Here is a 21,594-nt window from a genome sequence, read left to right on the forward strand (position 1 = left end):
TAAGATTATTAATTTCTGAGAAAGTAGAATTTGACTTTTCATTATATACAGACCATAACGAATAAAGATTTTCAGGTTTCACCTTACAAACAAAATCCCTAAAATAAAAGTTTTGATGATATTTATTGAGATACACCTATTATCCAAAACAATCACATCTTTGACAGGGCCTCCTTCCATCCTGGTGAAGGTTACGCGTGACCTGTAATGCTGTTTCTGATCAGCCAATCAGTGGGGGGAAGAGTTCCCGACCTTCCTGTCGCACGGTTTGAAACGTGGCGTGCGTGGGCGTGTGTGTGTGTGTGTGTGTGCTGCTTCATCGAAATGGCCCGCAAACAGGTTTTTAGACATGCCAGTCTGTTCGGCTTTCAGCCTAAATGCTTCGACTGTCATGAGTTGTCATCGAGACACACCTGTTCGTCACTGCGCCAGGTGACGGACAGGTCAGTTATTTAAAACCACGATCTCGCTGTTTTCGACTCTATTCATAGGAAAACAAAAGTATTTCTAAGATTTTTTGCGCATTCCTTCATCGAAAGAATCGTCGTACTTACCTACAGTCTCGTGTTTTTTTTACGCACGACTGAAGTGAAAATGAGGGCAGAGTTTGTGCATTGTTTTCATGAGCAGAGCATTGAGCTGGAATGATTTGATAAAACAGCAATTTTACACATAACAGAGTAGGCTGCAGCTAAACAAGGAGGAGGCCTTTACCACGGACTCATGCGCAAGGCATCATCCACCCACTGACTCAGAACAATCAGCCCTCAGAGACAAATGCCAGATTCTTTTCCTCCGAGCTTCACTCTTGTTTCTGCGTGAATGCTGTGGCTGAAGACACGCAGCTCCGAACGTGGACAGACAGACAGACAGGCAAAAGGAGCCGGGACAGAGTTAAGTAAATGCATGTTTTCTGTGTTTTTTTTTTTGTGTGTGTGTGTATCTGCACTCTTTTGTGCTCGGATTTATTCATTTTTTTTAATTTTCTGTTTGTAATTATGCACCTTATGAAAGACATCAATGTTATTTATGCATTATATCTGCCATAGCTGGAACTGAAAATGATTTTTGATGACTGCCATAGTACTCAAGAGCTTGGATTAAGTGGCCATTACTGACACTGTTTTTGTAATTAGTGCACAAAAACTGAATATAACCTAATGTATAAATTAGAATATAGTTAAAAAGGTAGTTTATTTGTTTTACCATTGGAAAAAGGGAACTTTATACAGATTCTTTATTAATATGTTTCAGGCATTTGTTTATTTTTAGTTAGATCCAAATACACCGCAAAATCCACAAAATCTCACCAAGTATTTTTGTTCTAGTTTCTAGTGCAGATATCTTAGCACACTTTATATAAGACACAACTAACTTACGTCTATTTCTTGCTATTTCTTAGCAAGAAATAGGAGCTTATTTTAAGTAAATAAATCCTTAATATATATGAAAAGGTACTAGTACAATTGGAAGATTATTTCACTTGCATAACCAGGCAAAACTGCCTTGTTATAAGTGATATAAAATGGCACTCTGGTTGGTGAGCAGTGATGGGTGATTTTAGGCTGACATTTCAGATGTTGGCTCATTCACTAACATGTTTTCCACCTAAGAGCAGTTCATAGTTAAATATGTGGCTGTTTTTAAATGCTTGCAGACTCTAATATCACTCTGACTGGCTGAAATAAGACGAGTACACCCGTTTTCACACTTTCCTCCCAAACACAGATGAGGCAGCAGGTGTGGGAGATCTCCTATGAGAGGTGTGTGGGCCTGTGAGCGTGACCGACTCAAACCGGGAAATGAGGACCACTCTTTCTTTGTGCGGAGGCGACGATGAAGCCTGTAGTCATCAGCGAAGCATTAGCAGAGTGGGCTGGATGAAGAGGCTGCTGTGGCTCAGGTCCAATCACTGCGGGGGCATCCACATGGACACGGAGCCCGGAGTGTGGCTCAGGAGCTTCCAGCTGCTGGACACGGAGGGACAACATGAGGTATGGCTGGATAAAGATAGTCTCGTTTGAAAACAGAGCATTATAGCTGGCTTCTTGACTTAGATACTTTGGATGGGGAATAGTTCAATAAAGGCAAAGTATCAGCATATCTTCTCTCCTAACCTGCGGTTGAGTCCTTGGTTTTTAGGTGGACCAGAGTTCGTCTTTATGATACAATCAGATTTCGATTGTACATTCACATCTCCCCAAACGAACCAGTCCGTTTCTAGGCAAATGGACTGGAGTTCAATTAAAATGGACTGAGCAAGGCTGGTGTGAATGCACCTTATGTCATTATTTAAGAACCTGGTTATTAAAACTTGGTTGGTTCTTGGATTTTTGGACTTCATAGAAACACCCATTTGTGTAGCGGGCAAGGGACAACGTGACATAGCAATAATTGAACTTGTTATCCAGAAGGATCAGTGACCCAGATCTGTACCCTCATGGACAGGCTGAGGGGGTCATGAGTTTGGTTGTGTGTTTTGTGGACTTGGAGAAAGCTCAAGGTTGTTTTTGAGGAGGTATAGCTGGAGTAAAGAAGTGGTGCTTTAAATGGTAATTGGATCCATTTATGCCAAATCCAAGAGCTGTGTCCACAAAAAACCAACTTGTTCCCAGTGCAGGTTGGCTTCTGCCAAGGCTGCACCTGGAGCTCTTCATGGAGAGGATCTCAAAGCACAGTGGTGGAAAAGAGAAAGGATTGTTTGGGAACCTCAGGATTTCATCACTTAGTTTAGCAGATAATGTGATTCTTAAAGGTTGGCAACTTTAAGACTTGAGCTTTAGCGTGCGCCACAAAAGGGTGAACCAGCTGGAATGGGAGACGGATCCTTGAGGCCATGGTTCTTGTCCCTCAACATCTAAAGACTCCAGTTTGGGAATGTAAGAAGGATGCCTCTCAATAGAGGTTTTCCAGGCACGATACTGTGGACTAGTTGGGTCTGGAAAAAGTGACTTAATTGCAATAGTTTCTCTTTTAACTTTTCCTGATATTGTGTAGCGTTATTGGAGGCACAGTCATATTTCCTTTCAGTCTGACTAGACTAGAAGTAAAAATTACTGTAAATCATTCTGTAAATCAAATGTCTGAACTAATGAAATGTCTGAACAACTTTAGTTGGTACAAATAAAGTTTTGTACCAAAAAGGCTGCCAATTTCTATATTTGTACCAAATGTAACCAGCTGGTATGGGAGACGGCTTTGTACCAAATGTAAAAATTAGTCAAGGTGAAAGAAAAGTGTAATAAATGTTCTTTACAAGTTTAACATAAAATAGAATAAAAATGTTTTTGCTATTATCCTGGATTATTATGGCGGACAGCCGGTTTGTAATGCAAATTCTTTCTTTTTTTGTCATGGGACTTTCATTATTGCATCATTTCATATAGTTTCAGGAAACCAATAAGGAAACACAAAGTAGAAGATTTTCCAGGAAGATAGACTGCTCTTTTGTTTTAGCTGAAGGAAATACAGATTTCTTTTTTCAAATATTATTATTATTATTATTATTTAGAGAACTTTAACCAGTTTAGCTTCAAGATGAATGTTATAATGAAGAAGAAAATTAAATCCAAAAAATAACCAGCACATTTATGACACAACCAGGATTTAAACATGGACTACTGCAGTCGATCTTATGAGGTCAAATTATTGACGAGGCTGAAACTAAGAGGGACAAATGAACATTGTTATCTTTTGGTTTTGCACTTTCTTAGCATGTACCTGAGAGCAGACGGTAATAATGATGAGGGGAGAGTTTGGCTCAGCATGGATAGCTTGTGTTGTTCTACTGACTGGGACTTACAAATTTGCTGAACATCTTTCCAATTCTGCTTAGTCTGTTTTTTTTTTAAATTTTTGTAGTGAATGACTCAAACCAACAAATAAAAAAAAAGGTAAAACTGACCTGATAAAACAGAAGTAAAACCTTTTCACCATAAACACGCTGGTGAGCCATAGCACATACTGCACCAGCCTTAAAGGCAAAGCGGCTGTTAATTGTTCTGAAGTTTTGGTAACGTTGTACAACTTCAACAGCTTGTCTGTGGATAAAAACAGGAGGGCCTGGTGGAGTCTTCTCTCTAAAATCAGTCAACATTTCTTTGGTTTTTGAGAAGTTATTCTTCAGAAATAAACGGTCCTGGTCATCAAGCAGAGACGAAAGAGTTTGATGTTTTTCTGCAGTCACGCTCCGGCTTCTTGGCCCGCCACCACATCAACCCTTCATGTGTCTAATTTGAACTAATTGATGTCTCTCCTGCCACTCTTTTGTTTGGCCTTTGTGAATCGCTGAGGCTAGAGAAACGTGAGAGACAGAAACTCATTAGACAAACAAAACGCTCATTATTCATCTTTTGACTTAATGAGCAGCAGAACCCTGACCCCGATTAAAGTTCTTCTGGTGCTGTTCAGAGATTTGCTTTTATCACGAGTACATCCACAAATCTGTGACGCAAGTGTTTACAATGTAATAAAAGGCACTAAATCTAAAAGTTTTCCCATGATGCCATCCGTGGTGTGTCATACGAGTATTTTTAGAATCAGAACCGACCTGTTTGACGTAGTACTTTGTCTGAAAGTGACAGGCAGGAATGTCAACAAGACTCTGCTTAGCATCTTTCTATTTTTATTACAGTTTTCCTTCTTATCTACAAAGTTGGCCCACAGTCAACTTCTTTGATGCATTTGATTAACTATCATTTATCTTATATTTCTTTCTATGAATCATCTTTCTCCTGATTGTTAGCCATAAATAAGTAAGTACCTGGAACAAGTCCAAAGTTGTAGGTTCAGCTTTGAGTCAAATATTTTTTTTCGGTGAAATTGTTTTTATTTTGGCTCAGTCATCAAATGTCAGTATTATTTAGCTTTCTACTTATATGTTGATGATTTCTTTTTTACTTGTAAGTTTTAACAAATTAACAAGTGAAACTAAGATCTCTATGGTAAATTATTTTTAAAACAACCATGTTGATGTTAAAAGAAAAGTAAAAAGTTAATAAAATGCATGTATGAATGAATAACTTTCTAACATAAAACATGTCAACTGTAGTCTAAACTCTCTCCCAGTGGTTGGTGAAGTTAAAATTAACACTATACACAATATAAAAGTGACAAGAGTAAATAAAATCTGTCTCTTCTGGGATAGGGTTTGAAGTTACTTACTATGGGACAAATAACAAGTCTTAATGTTTTAATAACTTTAAAGTTTAAAATCTGTTTTATATTTTGTCTCTTTAGGTTTTGTTCCTGGGTTTAAATGACTATTTGTTATCTTAGCATGGAAACAATGAAAGTTCTTTTTATTTTTGGAAAGTTGAAAGTTTAATGACTGATCCAAAGACAATTCAACAAACAGAATCAACACCAATCTGTGAGAATACAGCAAACCAATGAGAGTGTTTGTCACTGCTGTTGTAAAATCTATGCGCATGATTTACAGTCTACTAGATGGATCATAGAAACCCAGCTGAATGATTTTAGCTTGTAAACAAAGTTAATCGCCGCACTTCCCATTTTCAGTGACAGGATAGGCATCTATATATCTCAGCAGGAGGACGACGTTGTGCTTATGTCCAGCAGACATCCTGCAAGCCGCTGTTAGAGTAAGCACTTTTTGTTATTGGTTTCTTTTTTAGTAAAAGGAATAAAATGTGGAATAAATGTAAAATATTTTAGATAAAGGAAGTTGTACTTTGTTTCACCTGAAAAGTCAGAGAGAGAATTAGAGAAGACATGCAACTGTGGCTCCTTTCCTGGCATTTTTATTTTTTGTTTTTGAACATGGAGTAGCTACTGAACAGTATATGTTATATTCCAGTGAAATAGGTTTTCCCTTTATTTTAAAGGTTGAATGAATTGATAGGTTTTGCTTTATTCCTCATTTAAAACTGACGTTTAAACAATTGAGGGGATTTACACGGGTACTTCAACTACTATTATCAGTTTGCTGTCAGTATAATAATAGTCCTCCAAACAATGCCAGTGGCTTCAGTATCAACATCAGCACACCTGCTGTCATCTGCTCCTAACCGCTTATTGGTCAGCCTGCACTGGCCCCGCCCACACCTGCTTTCTGGCTCCGCCCACCTCAGACAAAACGTTGTTGCAGACTTCTTTCTCCTCAGTATCTCGGTGCTTTACGAGGAGATCAACCTATTGAATCATTTTTAATATTTTTTGTTAGTTTTGATAACATGGATGTTTTAAGTTTACTTCAAAGTCGAGTCCACAGTCGGAGAAAGCGGCTCTATTCCTAACTACCCGCAGTTTACGTTGAGATCCAGGAGCAAAACTTAGAAGGATTTATTCACCGCATCTCCTGTCAAAACATGGGAAAATGGCAGTTATCGATGGTATGTAAATTTAACTTTAGTTATTTGACCTTTAAGCAAAACCAGGAATCTTAATTGTGTTTTTATGTTAGTGTGAATCTGAGTGTTTCTGTTGACGTGCTGACAAATGCTTGCATTGACTTAACAGGGTTATAAATCACTGCACCGCCGTGCTGAACGCTCTGGTTGCAACTTGTTGCACTCTTTGCTTCTCTAATACATGTGTGCCAAAATAAGACTTCATGTACAGCGACATGTTGCCAACCAGTGCTCATACGAAGCCAGGAAAGCTTACTTTTTTTAGTTAAATTATTTCACTTCATGGTCATCCTTGCGTTTTATTTAGTCAACATTTGTTAGAAAATAATGCCTGATTATGTGAATTATTCATTTGTCGGGGAACATATAAACATCAACTTGTCTCACTGGAGATTATGTGTAGATGTGTTTTAAAACCACCAATCTAAAATTGCAACTTTCTTCATACATTTAGTGTAACAGATATAATGAAGTACAGTTTGTGCAAGTTTTATTTTTAAACAGTATTGGTGTTTGTAAGGCTCTTGACAATATGAATTTATAGATTTATTGTCAAAAAGCCTGTGGGGAATTCTGAAATACTTAATTCCAATACATTTGATCAAATATTGTAATAAAATGTCCAGTCCATGTGGTGTAATGAGAGATTGAGCCTGATGCAGTACCCTGTTTCATTAAACCGATGCAGAGGAAATGAACAGATTCTAACATGGGGAATCTAACAGTGTCTGTGTTTTAAAAACATAAGCGGCATCAATGAACCGTTGAGTCATCGGTTACTTTGCAGTTTCTGTCCTCTCCTAGTACTTAAATGCTGCGTCAAGGAATATTAAGAATGAGAACCATCCAGGTACAGTTTCAGCTGAATCCAATTCCAAGTACATCTTATAAAGCAGCTCCATGTTTATGGAAAACATTTTTATTTTGTGCTAATTTTCCCTCAGTGTTTGTGTTGACTCAATTTCATTTTTTTAAAAATTTTTCTTTCCTGCAGGAACCAGTGCAGGAGTGGGGCGAGGAGGAGGAGGACGGGGCCATTTTTGGGATCACCCTTCGAAGGGAGCCCGTCCCGCCGGGCTCCGACTCCCCTGACCTCTCGCCGGCCTTCGGCTGCGTCCAGTACCACACGGTGAAGGTTCGCAGGCTGAAGGCCGCCACCTTGGAGCGCCTGGTGTCCCACCTGCTGGACGCAGAGCACCGGGAGCCCGACTTCATCCGGGTGTTCTTCTCCATGTACCGGGCCTTCACCTCCACCGGCGCCTTCATCGAACTGCTGTTTCAGAGGTGAACTTGTGGGCTTTCACTGAACTGAGGCGGGTGCTAACAGAAACCATGAGGGCCCAGTCAGCCGCTCTCCCAGCCGCTATATGAGCTCATTGTTGCTGCTTGATTTAGACTGATCTGTTTAACAGAAAACAGTCAGTGTGCAGGAGGGACGAAAAAACAATAGTTTGACATTTTCTACAAGTCATCCTAATCCTACATTGTTTGTGAATAACAATTTATTCATAAGCTGTCTGGAAAAGCATGAAATTTGATAAGAGTATGTTTTTTAGCTAGGATAAGTACTGATGAAGAAAATAACCGAATTGGAAAAAAAAAAAATCAGCTTAAGGCTTTATTCCCAACTGGATCGTACAAAGGTTGTTCAGCCTTCCACCTTCACTTTCTTCTGTCCTTCCATTGTTACGTTCTTCCCTCCTTTTTATAATTTTTTTTCTTCCTTTTTGTCCTTATTTTCTTAAATAATGCCTCTTAGAAGAGGGTGATACAGAGTTAGAATTTTATCACACCACTTACTTAAAGAAACAGGATTTAAACGCTCTACTAGTTGCATTCAATATTTTCAAATTCACAGATTTTTGTGGAACAAATTATAGAGAAAAAAACAGAGTACTGTAAAATACTGTCAGTTTCATTTTAACATCATTAATTGAAATTTATCAATAACAGTAAACGATACAGTATTGCCCACTCCAATACCCCCCATGTCTTGTACCGCCTTTCCTCACTTGTGCCCTTCTTTTCTTGCATCCTCCCTTCCTTCCTGGTGTCCAGTCTTTCCTTGTGCTCTTCCTTAATTGTGCTTTCATTCACCATTCCTTGTGTTTTTCTTTCCTTTGTGTCCTTTATTCCTTCCTTCCTTTTTTTAAGGCTTCATAATATATAAATCGATCTTGGTGGATTATAATGTTTTATAATTTAATCAGGAATAAAAATTTTACATTTACGATTTTAAAAACAGCCGTGCCATAACAGAACCTCCTCTTATCTGGAGCTGTGACGCAGAGATGTTCGCTGTATTTGCTTTCAAACTTTTCTGACATTGATTTATTTCCCCAGCTTGCAGCAATTTTTAGGGAGGTCGTCACTGCCGTCAAACGTTAGCGCAGCGTCTGCGTCAGAAGGGTTTATGACTGGCCAGATGCGCGTATCAGTTTTCAACACAGACAGCAGTTTCCTCACGGCCCATCAGCTGTTCTCAGAACAAATCTCTGCTGGTTTCTAGGGCAGGCTTTATTGTCACGAGGTAAACAAAGCTTCCTGAGCTTTGTTGTATTGTGAGCGCTTCATGACTACACCCTCCACGCCCAGCGGCGTACCTGGTTTGATTTTTTTTTTTTTTTCCCTGCTGGAATGTCTTAGAAAGAGTGTTTCATTACATTTTGTCCTGAAGCGACTCCTAAAAGGCCTAAAAAGCCTTTGCACGTCTTGCTGCAAAAGCTTCAAACAGCTGCTTGCTTTAATTGGTGCACTGGTAGATTTATTGTTCGTCAGACAGCCGCCCTCATCGGAGCTGTGCTGGTGGCGGCAGGCTTCCTGTAAGCTTCAGTGGACGAGGTCACAGCAAACTGGAAAAGGTGTTATCCCAACAGGATTTAATACAGGATGTTCCATTTCTATCACTGTCATTAGATTATATAACTCTGCTGCTTACTCATCATTGGTGTCAATTTTATTACAATTGTGAACTCTTAAAGATGCATTTAAACTTTTTTTGGAGTGGTTTAACAACTTTAGCCAGATTTCAACAGATTAGCTGCTGATTGAAGTCAAGTTTAAGAATTTAGTCGTGGAACCTAGTTTTTATAAATTTCTCTTCTACAAAGCTTCTGCCATGCTTGACAATGGGTCCAGCGGTGTTGGGTTTTAAATTTGTGCTTGAAGGAGTCCATTTTAGGTCAGACGTGTCTTTCTAGGTCAGTGCTGGCCTTTTGAAACCAGCTTCACTGGCCTTCCTACATCTTATGGATTTCATTTCAGATATTTGGTTGGTGTTTCAATGAGAGGATGATCCTAAACAAACATCCACGGTGGTTTTGGTGTACTGTGCCAGGCCACAAAAAAGTTGCCGCTTGGATCTAACTGGCTAAATGGGTCAGATCCTCCTACTGGGTAATTACTGCATAGACAGTTATCTTTCAGCTGGCAACAACTAAGTCTGTGTTAAGAAGGGTCAAATAGTTGGCATCAAAAAGTAAAAAAAACCTTTAATGAGTTGCAAGATCTGCTAAAATTGGGTTAAAAACTGACCAAGGCTTTGTTAAAAACTGGAAGTCAAGTGGAGAATCCTAAAAACACGTGAATGGTGGTCATTAAACTGTTTGGTGAAAGCAAATAAAGGAGAAATAACAGAACACAGGGCTGTTTTTAATAGTGACAGAGCATTTCTACCATATAAGCCTGTGTTGTGCTCTAGGGCTTCTGTTCTTGGTCAGGTCCATCATGAGGTCAGCCGACTACCTGAGTAAACTAAATGACCAGGTTATATTCCAAGATGACGTCTCAAATTGTGGTAGAGTGGTTCAAGGAACAGGAGACGTCTTTCTCACATGGTTCGGCCACCAGAGTCCGAACCTGAAATGTTCCTGCCCTCAAACCTTCTGAAAAACGTTTGTAAAAAACATTTGCTCAAAGCTTGTGAACTAATATGTTTTATTGAGCTCCACTAAATCTTTTAAAGTAAATCAACCCACTTCAAAGAACTTGCTGATGCAACTTGCTAGGGGGGTCTTATCCAAATATTAGTTGTTGATCTATAAATTTGAGTCTGTATGAAAAATAATAGTTGAAAAACATCAATGAAATAGCCAAGTTCGTCATGAGTGTTTGCGTACGTCTGATTGCCACTAAATATTATGCTGTAGTTTCCCATAAGCTGTATTTTATCAGCAACATGAGCATTGCTCCACGTCTGTTAGTTTTTTGATTGTTTTCAATCGCATATCAATGCCATAAACATCAGGATCTTGTTGTAAAACTGCAGCTCAGTTTCTGCGACGCAGACAACATGGAGCGATACTTTAGTTTTACTGCACCTATGTTTTATGGCAGGGTTATAAATCCCAGAGGAAGACGGGTCTCTGTTTACGCTCTGTGCCAAGGCCAACATCTCTGTGGGGATGGAGGAGTGTTGCAGGACATTTCCACAGGATGGACAGCCTGGCCATTCTGCTGTAGTGGTCTCTGTTGTTTACAGGATGATTTCTGTCACTACTTAGCTGCCATGTTTTTTTTTCTTTTATCTGATGATGTCTTGATTTATAGTTCAGCTGATAAGCTTTACCGTTTCCTTTTCCCTTCAGAGACAAAGCGCTTGCTAACTTGGACAACGCAGTCAGTCTGCACAGGTGAGTTCAGTCCCAGCTATCCTGGCTTCAACATCAGAGCTTCATCAGCTCACCTGCACAACAAGCAGCTGTGACTTAATTTCTAAGCTTTACGTGTTTTGTTCCTCCCTCTGCTGCTCTTCAGTCCTGCTCTGCCGGTGGTCCGGCTGTGGCTGGAGGAATACAGCACCGACTTCCAGGACCCGCCTCAGTACCAGGCCTTGAGGCTTCTGTGTTCCCACCTACGCCATCGACTCTGCTTCAGACGTTTGCTTTCGACTGCTGAGGCTTTGCTCAAGAGACTCCAGGAACAAGGTAGTGGCATGCACAATTGAACAAAGAAAAAACCAATCAGTCTTTTCAACTCAACTTTGTGTCGATCCATCTCACAAAATCCAGACAAGACTAAGGAGTAGGTTCTGCGAAGCCCTGTGGTGACCTGCTGATCATTCATTTCTCTCATTTATGTTGTGTTTTGACAGATTGCCGCCGCTCCGTATCAGAACAGCTCAGTGCATCCCTGCAGCGCTGCAAACTCGGTGATGGAGGAGAAATGTCCTCTAAACCAGACAAACACAACTTCCTGGACTTCCCAGTTAGAGACGTAGCAGAGCAGCTCACCAGATTGGACGCCGTATGTAACACACACACAAATCCACAGTCTGTGATGGAGTTTGATTGATGGATTAATCTCGTACGACTTCTCCTTAATGTCCCCACCAATCCTGCAGGAGCTGTTTGTGAAAGTGGAGCCGTTCCACTGCCTGGGCTGCATCTGGTCGCAGCGTGACAAGAAGGAAAACCGCAATCTGGCGCCGACGGTCCGAGCCACCATTTCCCAGTTCAACGCAGTGACGAACCGTGTCATCACTTCCCTCCTCTGCCCATCCTCACCCAGCCCATACACTTCCTCTCCCGTCTTGTCCCCTTCCTCGACCTCCACCTTTCTGTACCCGTCTTCGGCACCCGGCTCGCCTCACGGCTCGAACGCCAGTCCGGTTCACAGGGCGCGCGTCATCGAGTGGTGGATTGCTGTCGCACAGGTCAGGATCCAGACAAATCGCCACAAAGTTCAACAACAGTTTATGTTGACCTGCAGAGTAAGCAGCATTGTTTCTCCACAGGAGTGCAGACAGCTGAAGAACTTCTCGTCTTTGAAAGCCATCCTGTCCGCCCTGCAGTCAAACGCAGTGTACCGCCTCAAGAGGACCTGGGCCGCTGTGAGCAGGTGTGCTGATGTTTTCAGAAAGCGTCAGGATTATGACTCCGAGAATCTGAATTAACCAATGAATTGAATATTTCTTTTAGGGAAAGCATGACTGTCTTTGATCACTTGTGTGAGACGTTTCCCGATGAGAACTGTGTCCTCACAAACGGAGAGATACTAGTTGAGGTAAACATGTTTTTCATCCTCATACATTTAAGAAACTTGGATTGAAACATCAAATTTTAAATTGGCTTCACTCTCAAATAACATGGAATACAAATGAAGAACAAATCTGGTATATTCTTTAAATGTTGTTTCAGCAGAACTGAGCTGCATTTCAGCAGAACTGAGCTGCGTTTATCAGAAAACCCTTATCTGACAATTGTGATAACCACTGAAAAGTTGCACTCTAGTAACCCGACATAAACTTATCTGACAAAGTAAAACTGCTTGTGTTTGCAAGTAACTGGAGCAGAAAGTCCCGATTCTGACCATGTAAAGAGAAATGATTCCTGCCCAGGATTTAGTTTGTTACAGAACACCACAGCTAAAGTTTTGGCTCAATAGTAAGGCGTCTGATTTTGCTGCCCATGTTTTTCACTCGAACAAGAGGAAAAACAATCAATCAGCTTCACTGATCACAATTTCATGCTGATTTCTGACCTTCGGGTTTTGGTTTTTGCAAAGATTTTGGTTGATTCTGATTTCTTTCTTTTTAATTGTCAAAATAAAAGAAAATACAAAAATAACACCGAAAAGATTTTATTCTCGCGACCCCCGCTGTGAAAAATCAATGATTTATATCTTGAGTTGGTTGAACGGTTGCCGTAACATAGCATTTTAAGCAGCCTTTAGCGTCTTATATTGGCGATTTTCAAATTTTGCACAGCTAGCATCAAAAGGGAGAAGTCTCTATGCTCATCCTGTTGGGAATGTAGATTTTTTCCTTAACTATGAGGTTTCCAAAAGGCTGAAGTATTTAAAAATCCAGGTTGATGGCTGATAAAATGGAGCAATTTTGCTGTAATCCTTCCAGCTTTCCTGTTATAAGTTGAAAATTTGACTATCTCAGTTTTCCCTACTTTCCTCTAAAGGTAGTCTGTGAAAGACAAAAAAAAAAGCACCTAAGAGATATTTTATTACTATGTTAGAAAAAAACACTAATTTTTATAAAGCGATGTCTTTTGCAACAACTCTGTTTTCAGGGAAGCAGCTTATCACGCATACATTTGTTTTGGTTTTAAACACTTCTCCACCATAAAGGTGTTGTTTATTTTTTGTTGTTGTTTTAATATCTGTCTTTTCAATTGAAAAAAATAACCACTGTCTTAAATTTTATTTTATACTGGGACGTTTTGAAATTTTATAGCTCTTATGATTGAGTGCTAATGTTCAATATATTTCCAGGTTATTTTTAATTTTGATTAAAACGGTCTCAATGAAAATCCCAGAGGTTTTAACACCTCGGCATATTCATCTATAGAAACCCCGTTAGCCAGCTGTGACTGGAAATATCCAGTTCAAACCAAAGAAACTTCCAATAGAACCAGTCCTGGGAATGGCTGGTCTGGATGGGAGCAGAGCAACAAAAGAATATTGAGAAGCGGCTTTATGTCAGCAAATGCACAACAGGAAGGAATTGGGTGAAACTGCTCTGACTTGAGGAGTCTCATTTATCATCTCCGTGCAAAGACAAGGGCCGATGCTGAATCTGGGACGGCAACAAGTAAATCACTAGATCCTGCATGTTTTATTTAATGGTGCAGAGCAAGCAGACATTTCTCTGAACCTGCAGCTTTCCTCAACACATAACATCCATTTGTTGGTTGCCAGGTGAACTTTTTTTATTGCTCAAGGTGTTTCACATATTAGATAACTTTTCACCTTTTCTTTTGTTACTGTGAGCAACAGCCGATAAGGATGTGTATTTAGTGACTCTACAGTCAGATACTCCAGTTTTTATAAAACCTGCCCTCTAATGTTGCACAATGGCTGAAGCTAAACTGGTCATGTTGCACCCTCCCTCATCCCCTGCTCCACTCAGCCATGCAGGAAACGATTATATAACGCGTCCACTTGTTTGTTGTCGCCTCGCTTTGATTCACGAGCGTTGACACGACTCTTGTCCTCTCCCTGTAACAGAGGAGTCATCGTGAAAGCAGTGCCGCACATAGCTGTAAGTCATGACTGCGTCTAGACCAGGGGTGGGCAACTCCAGGCCTCGAGGGCCGGACTCCTGCAACTTTTAGATGCATCTCCACTTCAACACACCTGAGTCAAATAATGAGGTCATTAGCAGGACTCTGGAGAACCTGACTGCACTTGGGAGGTGATTCAGCTGCTGGATTCAAGTGTGTTGGACCAGGGAGACTTGCAAGAGTTGCAGGACACCGGCCCTCGAGGACCAGGATTGCCCACCCCTGGTCTAGACCCACTGTGAAAGGAAACCCCGCGATTTACTCTGAAATTCCCTTTCACTTCCCAAATTTCAGTTCTGACCACTGAAATAGAATAAATGTGTCAGCTGGTAGAGAAATGTGTGACATAAAGTCTTTAAATGTCTTCCTGAATCATCAGATCTACTTCCCTTAAGCTGATTTGGTGTTTTAAGCTTCCTCCTCTTCTTTTTGTGCTTGAAAATGGAAAATATTTACAAGTTCAGCACAAAGGTAAAGGAATTAAAAAAGTGATTCCTACATTTATTATAATTATTGCAGGCTGGTGGTTGTGGAAAATGTTTCGCATCATATTCAATGTTTCAGGCAGAGCAGCAAATGTCGTTGTTTAAAATACTTTTATTTTATGAAGAAATGAAAACCTCAGGTCAGAATATTTTATATTTCTAGTTTTTTTTCTGTGTGTGCATCATGCATAATGTTTGTTTTCTCCCTCAGAGCTTCAGCTGCGGGGTGGTGCCGTACCTGGGGACGTACCTGACGGTCCTCACCATGTTGGACACGGCGCTGACCGACACTGTGGAGGTCGGTTCTTTTCCTACTCTTCTCTAGGGTCCAATTCAGAGCTGTCTGGTCCCATTATAACTTTGGTTATTTAATTTTTTTACAGGAGAATCTCATCAACTTTGAGAAACGGAGACGGGTAAGTTCTGCCCCCTAGTGGCGCTTCATAGGAATATCTGTTTGAATAAATTGAAAGAATTGTGGTTTGCAGCACTCCTACTATAAGTGAATGGATCTTTAACAGTCAAACTTTTCATTTATATTTTCAATCAAAATTGACTAAAAAGAGCTTCAGACTCTGTAAAGAGTGTGGATACTTCTGGCTTTTTATGACGTGTTCAGAATTTGATTTATTATCAGTTTTATATGTTTCATGGATTATTCAGTGTTTTTAACTTTGCTTCCTTTAGGAGTATGAGATCGTCTCTCAGATTCGACAGCTGCAGGCTTTCTGCTCCCACTACAGCCTCTCGGTGAACTCTGACCTCACAGCCTGGCTCCAGGCTCACACTCTGCTCACGGAGCAGGAGAGGTAAAACCAGGAAAACAAAACGGTTTTAATGAAGGTTTCACCAAACCCTGCAATGTCTCATGTTGTCTTTTTGTTTCCGTAGCTACGAGCGGTCTCGGGACCTGGAGCCTCCTGTTGACCCCTGCCCCAGCTCTCCCAACTCTTGGAGCCGCCGCCTGCTGGCCAATAAGCTCGCTTTGTAAGTTTTGAAAGATCAGCTGTCAAAACTCAAATTAACTACTGGTTGCTGTCAGTTTTTTTAGAGTAACTTTTTTTGTTTGTTTTATGTGCAGGTTGCGAACATCGCACTCGGATCAGATCAGCGTGTCGTCGTCTGGGTCCAGTGGTTCAGACCTGGAGGACCTCTCCACGCCTCAGCCTTCACCCTTCAGGCTCAAACTGAAGGTAAAAGAGCCCTAAGGTGTCCAGACTCCTGCTCGGGCTCCAATAAACTCACATTTTCTCCCTTGGCTTCAGTCTCTCCCAGGCTCGCTTCACAACGTAGCGGAGGACTTCTCCATGTCTTCCTCGTCCTCACCGAGACTCTCCAGCTCATCCTGCTGCTCCTCGCAGCCTGACCTCTCCTCTTCTTCTCTGGCGCTCAGCCCAGAGTCCTCCTCATCGTCGTCGTCGTCTTCATTGCAGTCCACCTGCTCTCCTCAGGCCGTGCTGCCTCTCTACAACAAACAGATCACAGACTCGTGTATCATCAGGGTCACGGTGGAGTGTGTCAGCAACGGAAACGTCTACAAGAGCATCCTGGTACGTTGACCAAACTACTGGAGATCTGTTTCAGTCAGAAAAAAAATTATATATATATATATATTCTTGCTTTTCTTCTGTTATGGTTGCCAATTATAAGGACCACTCAATTTAGAATTTACTTCAAAATAATGAAATAACATTGTTGAGAATTAATTAGAATTTTTAAAGAATTTATTATTGTTGAGCAGTGTTTGCTTGAACAAAATAAAAGACAAAGGAATAATTCACTTTTTTATTTCTGTCAATTTTTCTGTATGAATAACAAATTAAGAATGAAATGAAGTTTATTACTGTTATTGTAATAGTAGCAGACAATGTAATATTGTGCATTAAAAACAATTTAAAAATAATTGCAATATTTTCTGAATGCACCAATATACAAATTTGGGCCGATGTAGATATCAGATATTAATGTTGCTGCAATTTCTGATATTTACAGACATTGCATACTGTATATATTTCACTAATCTTTAAAATAGAAACTGCCTCTCTGCTTCGCTTAACTTCCCACAATTCTTTGCTGCATCAATCTCATGACTAAACAAATACCACGACCAACCTCCTCTACTCCAGAAACAAAAAGCAAGATAAAAATAATATTGGTCATTAATATCAACCCAATCTGATACCAATTGGTTGAAAAATAACTAACATCAGCCAACATATTAGTGTAGATATACTGCGTATCATGCGTTCCTAATTTATTCATTTGTATTTGTTCTGTAGTTGCAAATTAAACATTAAGATAATTAAGCTAATATCAGGATTGAGTTTTCTATCCAGTAACTACATTGAAGAAGTCTTCCTGTTTTCTGTGCAGCTGACCAGCCAGGACCACACGCCGCAGGTGATCCAGAGAGCTCTAGAGAAACACAACATGGAGGATTTCAGGAGCAGCGACTTCGGCCTCTACCAGCTGCTCAACCATGGGAGAGGTGAGCATCTGCACTTCAGTCTGTCTGAATAGCTGGAATATTTCTGCTTAGATCATTATTAATATTACAGGTTCCTATCGGACCACTGTTCCCTTCTAAACTAAACAACTTTTAAACTGCTTGTATAAAAAGTATTGTTTTAATTGAATTCAGTATTTAAACAAAAACAAAGTCTTGTTCAAAAAGTTCTTGATTTTGTTGTTCTTGCTGCCAAAAAAAAAAAAAAACAATAAAGATTTTCTGAATCAAATCTAGACGACACAGGACACACCGAGCAACTCCTCACATGTGTTTTGTTTTCCTCAGAGCTTCACATTCCTGACAATGCCAACGTCTTCTACGCCATGTGCACCTCGGCCAACTACGACTTTGTGCTGCGGCAGCGCTGGAGGAGCCACGGGAAACAGTTTGGCTACTTCTCCAGCCCCGGCGCTCGACCCAGGGGCCGGCACGTCAAATGAACGACAAGCTTCTGCACAGGCCGAATATTTACTGACTGACTGCATCTCCTCGTCTGTGTCAGAAGACCTGAGATGCATCCGAGGCTCCTCCTTGTTTCTGTTCATCCCCGCAAAGACCGTCAGTGTGTCTGACTGACTCTGACTGAAGAATAACTCTGAGCAGTTCTCACTTTACCAGCAGAGCGAGAGAAAACCTGCTCTGTGAGAGGAGAGATGACACCAGAATAATCCAGATGTTCATCCAGGATTTCTAGTAGTGTGGGATATTGGACGGTAGTGGGATCTGAATCCCATGTGGAGGAAATCATCAGCAGTCCTGAGTTTGACTCATCAGTGGAAACTCCTGAATGACTACAGAAGCATTTTTGCTTCACCCAGATAATCTGAAAGCGTAACAAGAGCTGCTGACGTTCACTGGTTAGCGAGTTCGGACAGATCCAATATGAAACCAGACCATGTTTTTATATTTGTAACACTCCTTGGATACAGAAACATTGTCCTGAGAGAAACTCATGAACATTCACATGTCTTTTAGTTGAAAATTTAAATATTTTATACAATCTAAATGTAATTTTAACTGTTTAAATTATTTAACACACTTCAGTATTCATGTGTCAGAGCAATGGTGGCACAATGTGCTGCAACAACACAAAAATATCAAGGTTTTTTTTGACTAGTTTCTAGTGCAAATATATTAGTCCACTTGAAGTAAGACAAAACTAATCTACAACTAACTTTAGCAAGATACAGAAGCTTGTTTTAAATCAATAATTCCTTAATATGGATGAAACAATACTGGTTCCACTGGCAGATTACTTCACTTATAACAAGAAAATGTCCCCCTGTTATAAGTAAAATAACTTGCCAGTGGAAATAGTACTTTTTTCAAATTAATGTTAAAGAATTATTGACTGAAAACAAACTCTTACCTTGCTGAAAAGTTAGGGGTTTTTTTTATTTTTAAAGGGTACTAAGACATTTGCACTAGAAACTAGACAAAAAAAATGCTATGTGAGTTTGTTTTTGCAGTGTGAGAAAATGTTTGAGCCTGTTTTTATTCTGTTACGATCTGACCTGTATTGATAAGGTACAGAAAGCGGAAAGATCTTCCCAGTAACAGCTCCTCTGGTCCTTTTTAAAACAAAACCAGAGTTATGAAGGATTTTCACGTTGATTTGAATTTTGTAAATGTGTCTCAGCCTTCCAAGTTGTAGGTTTCAGTCGGACTGCAGCGATTTATTGAGCGCATGTAGATTTGTTGCTAAAAAGATTCCTGTCATGTGTAGGATCTACAAACACCTGGGTTAATATATGGAGGAGTTTGGTTTTTGATTTTTGTGCCTAAATCTGGCATAAAACCTTGATTTACTACAGTTCTCATAAGCTCCACCCATATTTGTTTCAGTTTAAATGAAGAAAGTTTTTTTTTTCTTTTCTTTTTTTCTGTTGTGGTCAAATGAAGGAACATCCTGCCGATTTCAAGTGGTTTTGGTCTCTAACCTAGTCTGAATTGTGTAATTGTTTTATATTTTGCTGAGTCAGTGATGTAAAAAGCTGCTGGTCGTTTGAAGGATGCACAGTGTGACCCTCGGCTGCTTCGCTATTTCTGATCTGAGGGAAGGCTCTCGTATGCGAGAAGACGTGTTTCTGCATGTGACCTGAGCGACGTCTTCAGTTTGAAAAGCTGCTGCGGTTTGAAGACATTCAGCCGAAGTTTTGACGACAAAAAGGGCTGAAATCTGCAGTAAAGAAGAAATCGACGACTTCTGCCGCTTGTTCCTCCATTCGTTGTGCAGTATTATGTTCATGCATTTGACTTACTTATATTGTCACTTTATAAACATGTTTTTATTGTTTTTTTAAGAGATGTTTTATTTTTGTTTAATCTAAGCACATGATGTACATATTTAGTATTAAATATATTCACTAATAAAGCAAGTCTACAGTTTTACTCTTTGCTTTTTTATTTGTGACATTGGGCGCGTACACTTTGATATTTGGTTGAGGCAAATTTAAAATCACTTTCATTATTTAGTTTTCCTGCCTCTCTCCCTCGACCAAAAGTTCTTCAAATCTTACAGATCGTATTTCCTGTCCCTCTTTAGGTGACCTTACAGATGTTCCTGTCAGACTTAGTTCTGGGATCTGGTGAAACCATTCAAAAAAATATGTTTTTCATTTTGGCTGAGAATTCACGTTTAGTTTATTTATCCTCTTTAGTTCTTGCTTAAAGAGTTATAATTCCAAAGGTTCTCTATGAGCACTTAACAGATTATATACTGAAAAACAGAAAAAATACTGGAAGGAATTATTAGCTCAAAAGTTACTGAATGCACATCTTTACTGCTAAATCTCGAAACTGCTTTAAAATGTTTTATCATATCTGACCGCTAGATGGAGTCAGACACAACACAAAGATCGCATTCTGGTTTGTTTATTCCTAAAGTGAATTCCTCCTCATTCTTCTTTTTTTTTCATTTTCTGTGTAAGACTGTTTATGAGAAAATAAAATATTTATTTCACTGAGGTAAATTATAATTTAGAGGTTGTATAAATTATAATTGCATGTTTGCTTTAAAACCATGCAGTTAGGAAAACTTATTGTTTCGTTTATGGACTCGACCTATGAAGGAAAAAGGGAGAAGTTCAGACAAAAAGCAATTTAAAAAGCATTTCCATAAAATGTAGAGAATGCTTCTTTTCAGTTACAGATTCTTTGTTGATTAGATTTTTCTAGTTAATAGTATCTAAGTAAAATAATCATTTTGTACTGAAAGCGAGGGATGATGTATATTGCAAAGGAAAAAATCAGACATAAAGGGTGACACGAAAAGTTACTAAAACGTTAAAACGATATGTAAAAGAACAAGCGAAACAATAACTATAATAGTTATAATGTACAGTACAAATAGAAATAACATACACACGTATGATCCAAGGAATATGCAATTACTTTTTAAAAGTGTACTTCATGTACATATAAAATACTGTTTACAACACAGCATATTAGTGCAGAAATCAGATCTTTTTCTACACTCTTTTACTTGCCTTTCTTTTATTATATAAAAGTATCTGTGTAAGAACATATTGTTTGCATGTTCAACATAAATAAACAAGAACAAACATTAAGTTGAGTCCAGCGGGAGCCCAGGACTCTGAGGGGCCCCACGTTACAGAAACCAGTGTGGAAAACCTGTCCAGCCAGTTCTGTTGCTGTTAAAACTCTTATTTCCATATTTAGGATCTTGTTTCTATCCTGGTTCCGACTTCAGTTGGAGACGTAAAAACATTTTTACTGTCTGAGTTTATTCTGTCTTTTTTATTTGCTCTAAGTTCCTGAAAAGAAACAGGACTGGCAACTTGTTATTTAACAAATTATATCAGTTTTACATTTATGTAAATAACTAAATACATAAAATGCTCAGTACTGTTTATTTGTTGTGAACATCCACCTAATCAGGCTTGTCTTAGACTTACTGATAAACATTTACAGATAAATGTGTTTAATTTCAGAAACATAATTAATTATATTTAATTTTTTAAGCCTTGTGCAAGTTTTTGTTTGTGCAGGTTGCACTAAGTTTTCCAAACTACCACCTGTGAAATTTGCTCCATTACTTGTACATTTAATTATCTATTTAGTATTACCACACACTGAAACTAGGCTGGTTTAAAAAGTAATGTAGAATCAGATTCGTTTTCTTTCTGGAAAAGTGACGCAAACTGCATGAAGCAAAGGTCATTCAGTTTTTAACAAAAGGTAAACTCTCCATG

The 21,594-nt window shown here is 39.4% G+C and overlaps 1 protein-coding gene across 2 annotated transcripts; it reads left to right on the plus strand.

Annotated features, from left to right (window-relative positions):
• Positions 1 to 382: 382 nt before the first annotated feature.
• Positions 383 to 18,681, plus strand: rgl3a (ral guanine nucleotide dissociation stimulator-like 3a). 2 transcript variants are annotated; one of them, XM_028018836.1, is made up of 17 exons: positions 383 to 894; positions 1,729 to 1,994; positions 7,366 to 7,655; positions 10,958 to 11,002; positions 11,127 to 11,296; positions 11,464 to 11,615; positions 11,713 to 12,024; positions 12,106 to 12,209; positions 12,290 to 12,374; positions 15,083 to 15,169; positions 15,255 to 15,287; positions 15,559 to 15,680; positions 15,763 to 15,858; positions 15,953 to 16,064; positions 16,137 to 16,421; positions 17,245 to 17,359; positions 17,666 to 18,681. In XM_028018836.1, the coding sequence occupies exons 2-17, from the start codon at positions 1,803 to 1,805 to the stop codon at positions 17,818 to 17,820; spliced, it is 2,355 nt and encodes a 784-aa protein (XP_027874637.1). In that variant the 5' UTR covers positions 383 to 894; positions 1,729 to 1,802; the 3' UTR covers positions 17,821 to 18,681. The 2 variants fall into 2 exon arrangements, with proteins under 2 accessions (XP_027874637.1, XP_027874638.1); XM_028018837.1 differs by lacking the exons at positions 383 to 894; positions 1,729 to 1,994 and adding an exon at positions 6,117 to 6,353 and having other exon boundaries at positions 17,666 to 18,680.
• The last annotated feature ends 2,913 nt before the right edge of the window (positions 18,682 to 21,594 follow it).

This window comes from Xiphophorus couchianus, chromosome 5, assembly GCF_001444195.1.
Source record: "Xiphophorus couchianus chromosome 5, X_couchianus-1.0, whole genome shotgun sequence".
In the NCBI taxonomy this organism is placed as follows: domain Eukaryota; kingdom Metazoa; phylum Chordata; class Actinopteri; order Cyprinodontiformes; family Poeciliidae; genus Xiphophorus; species Xiphophorus couchianus.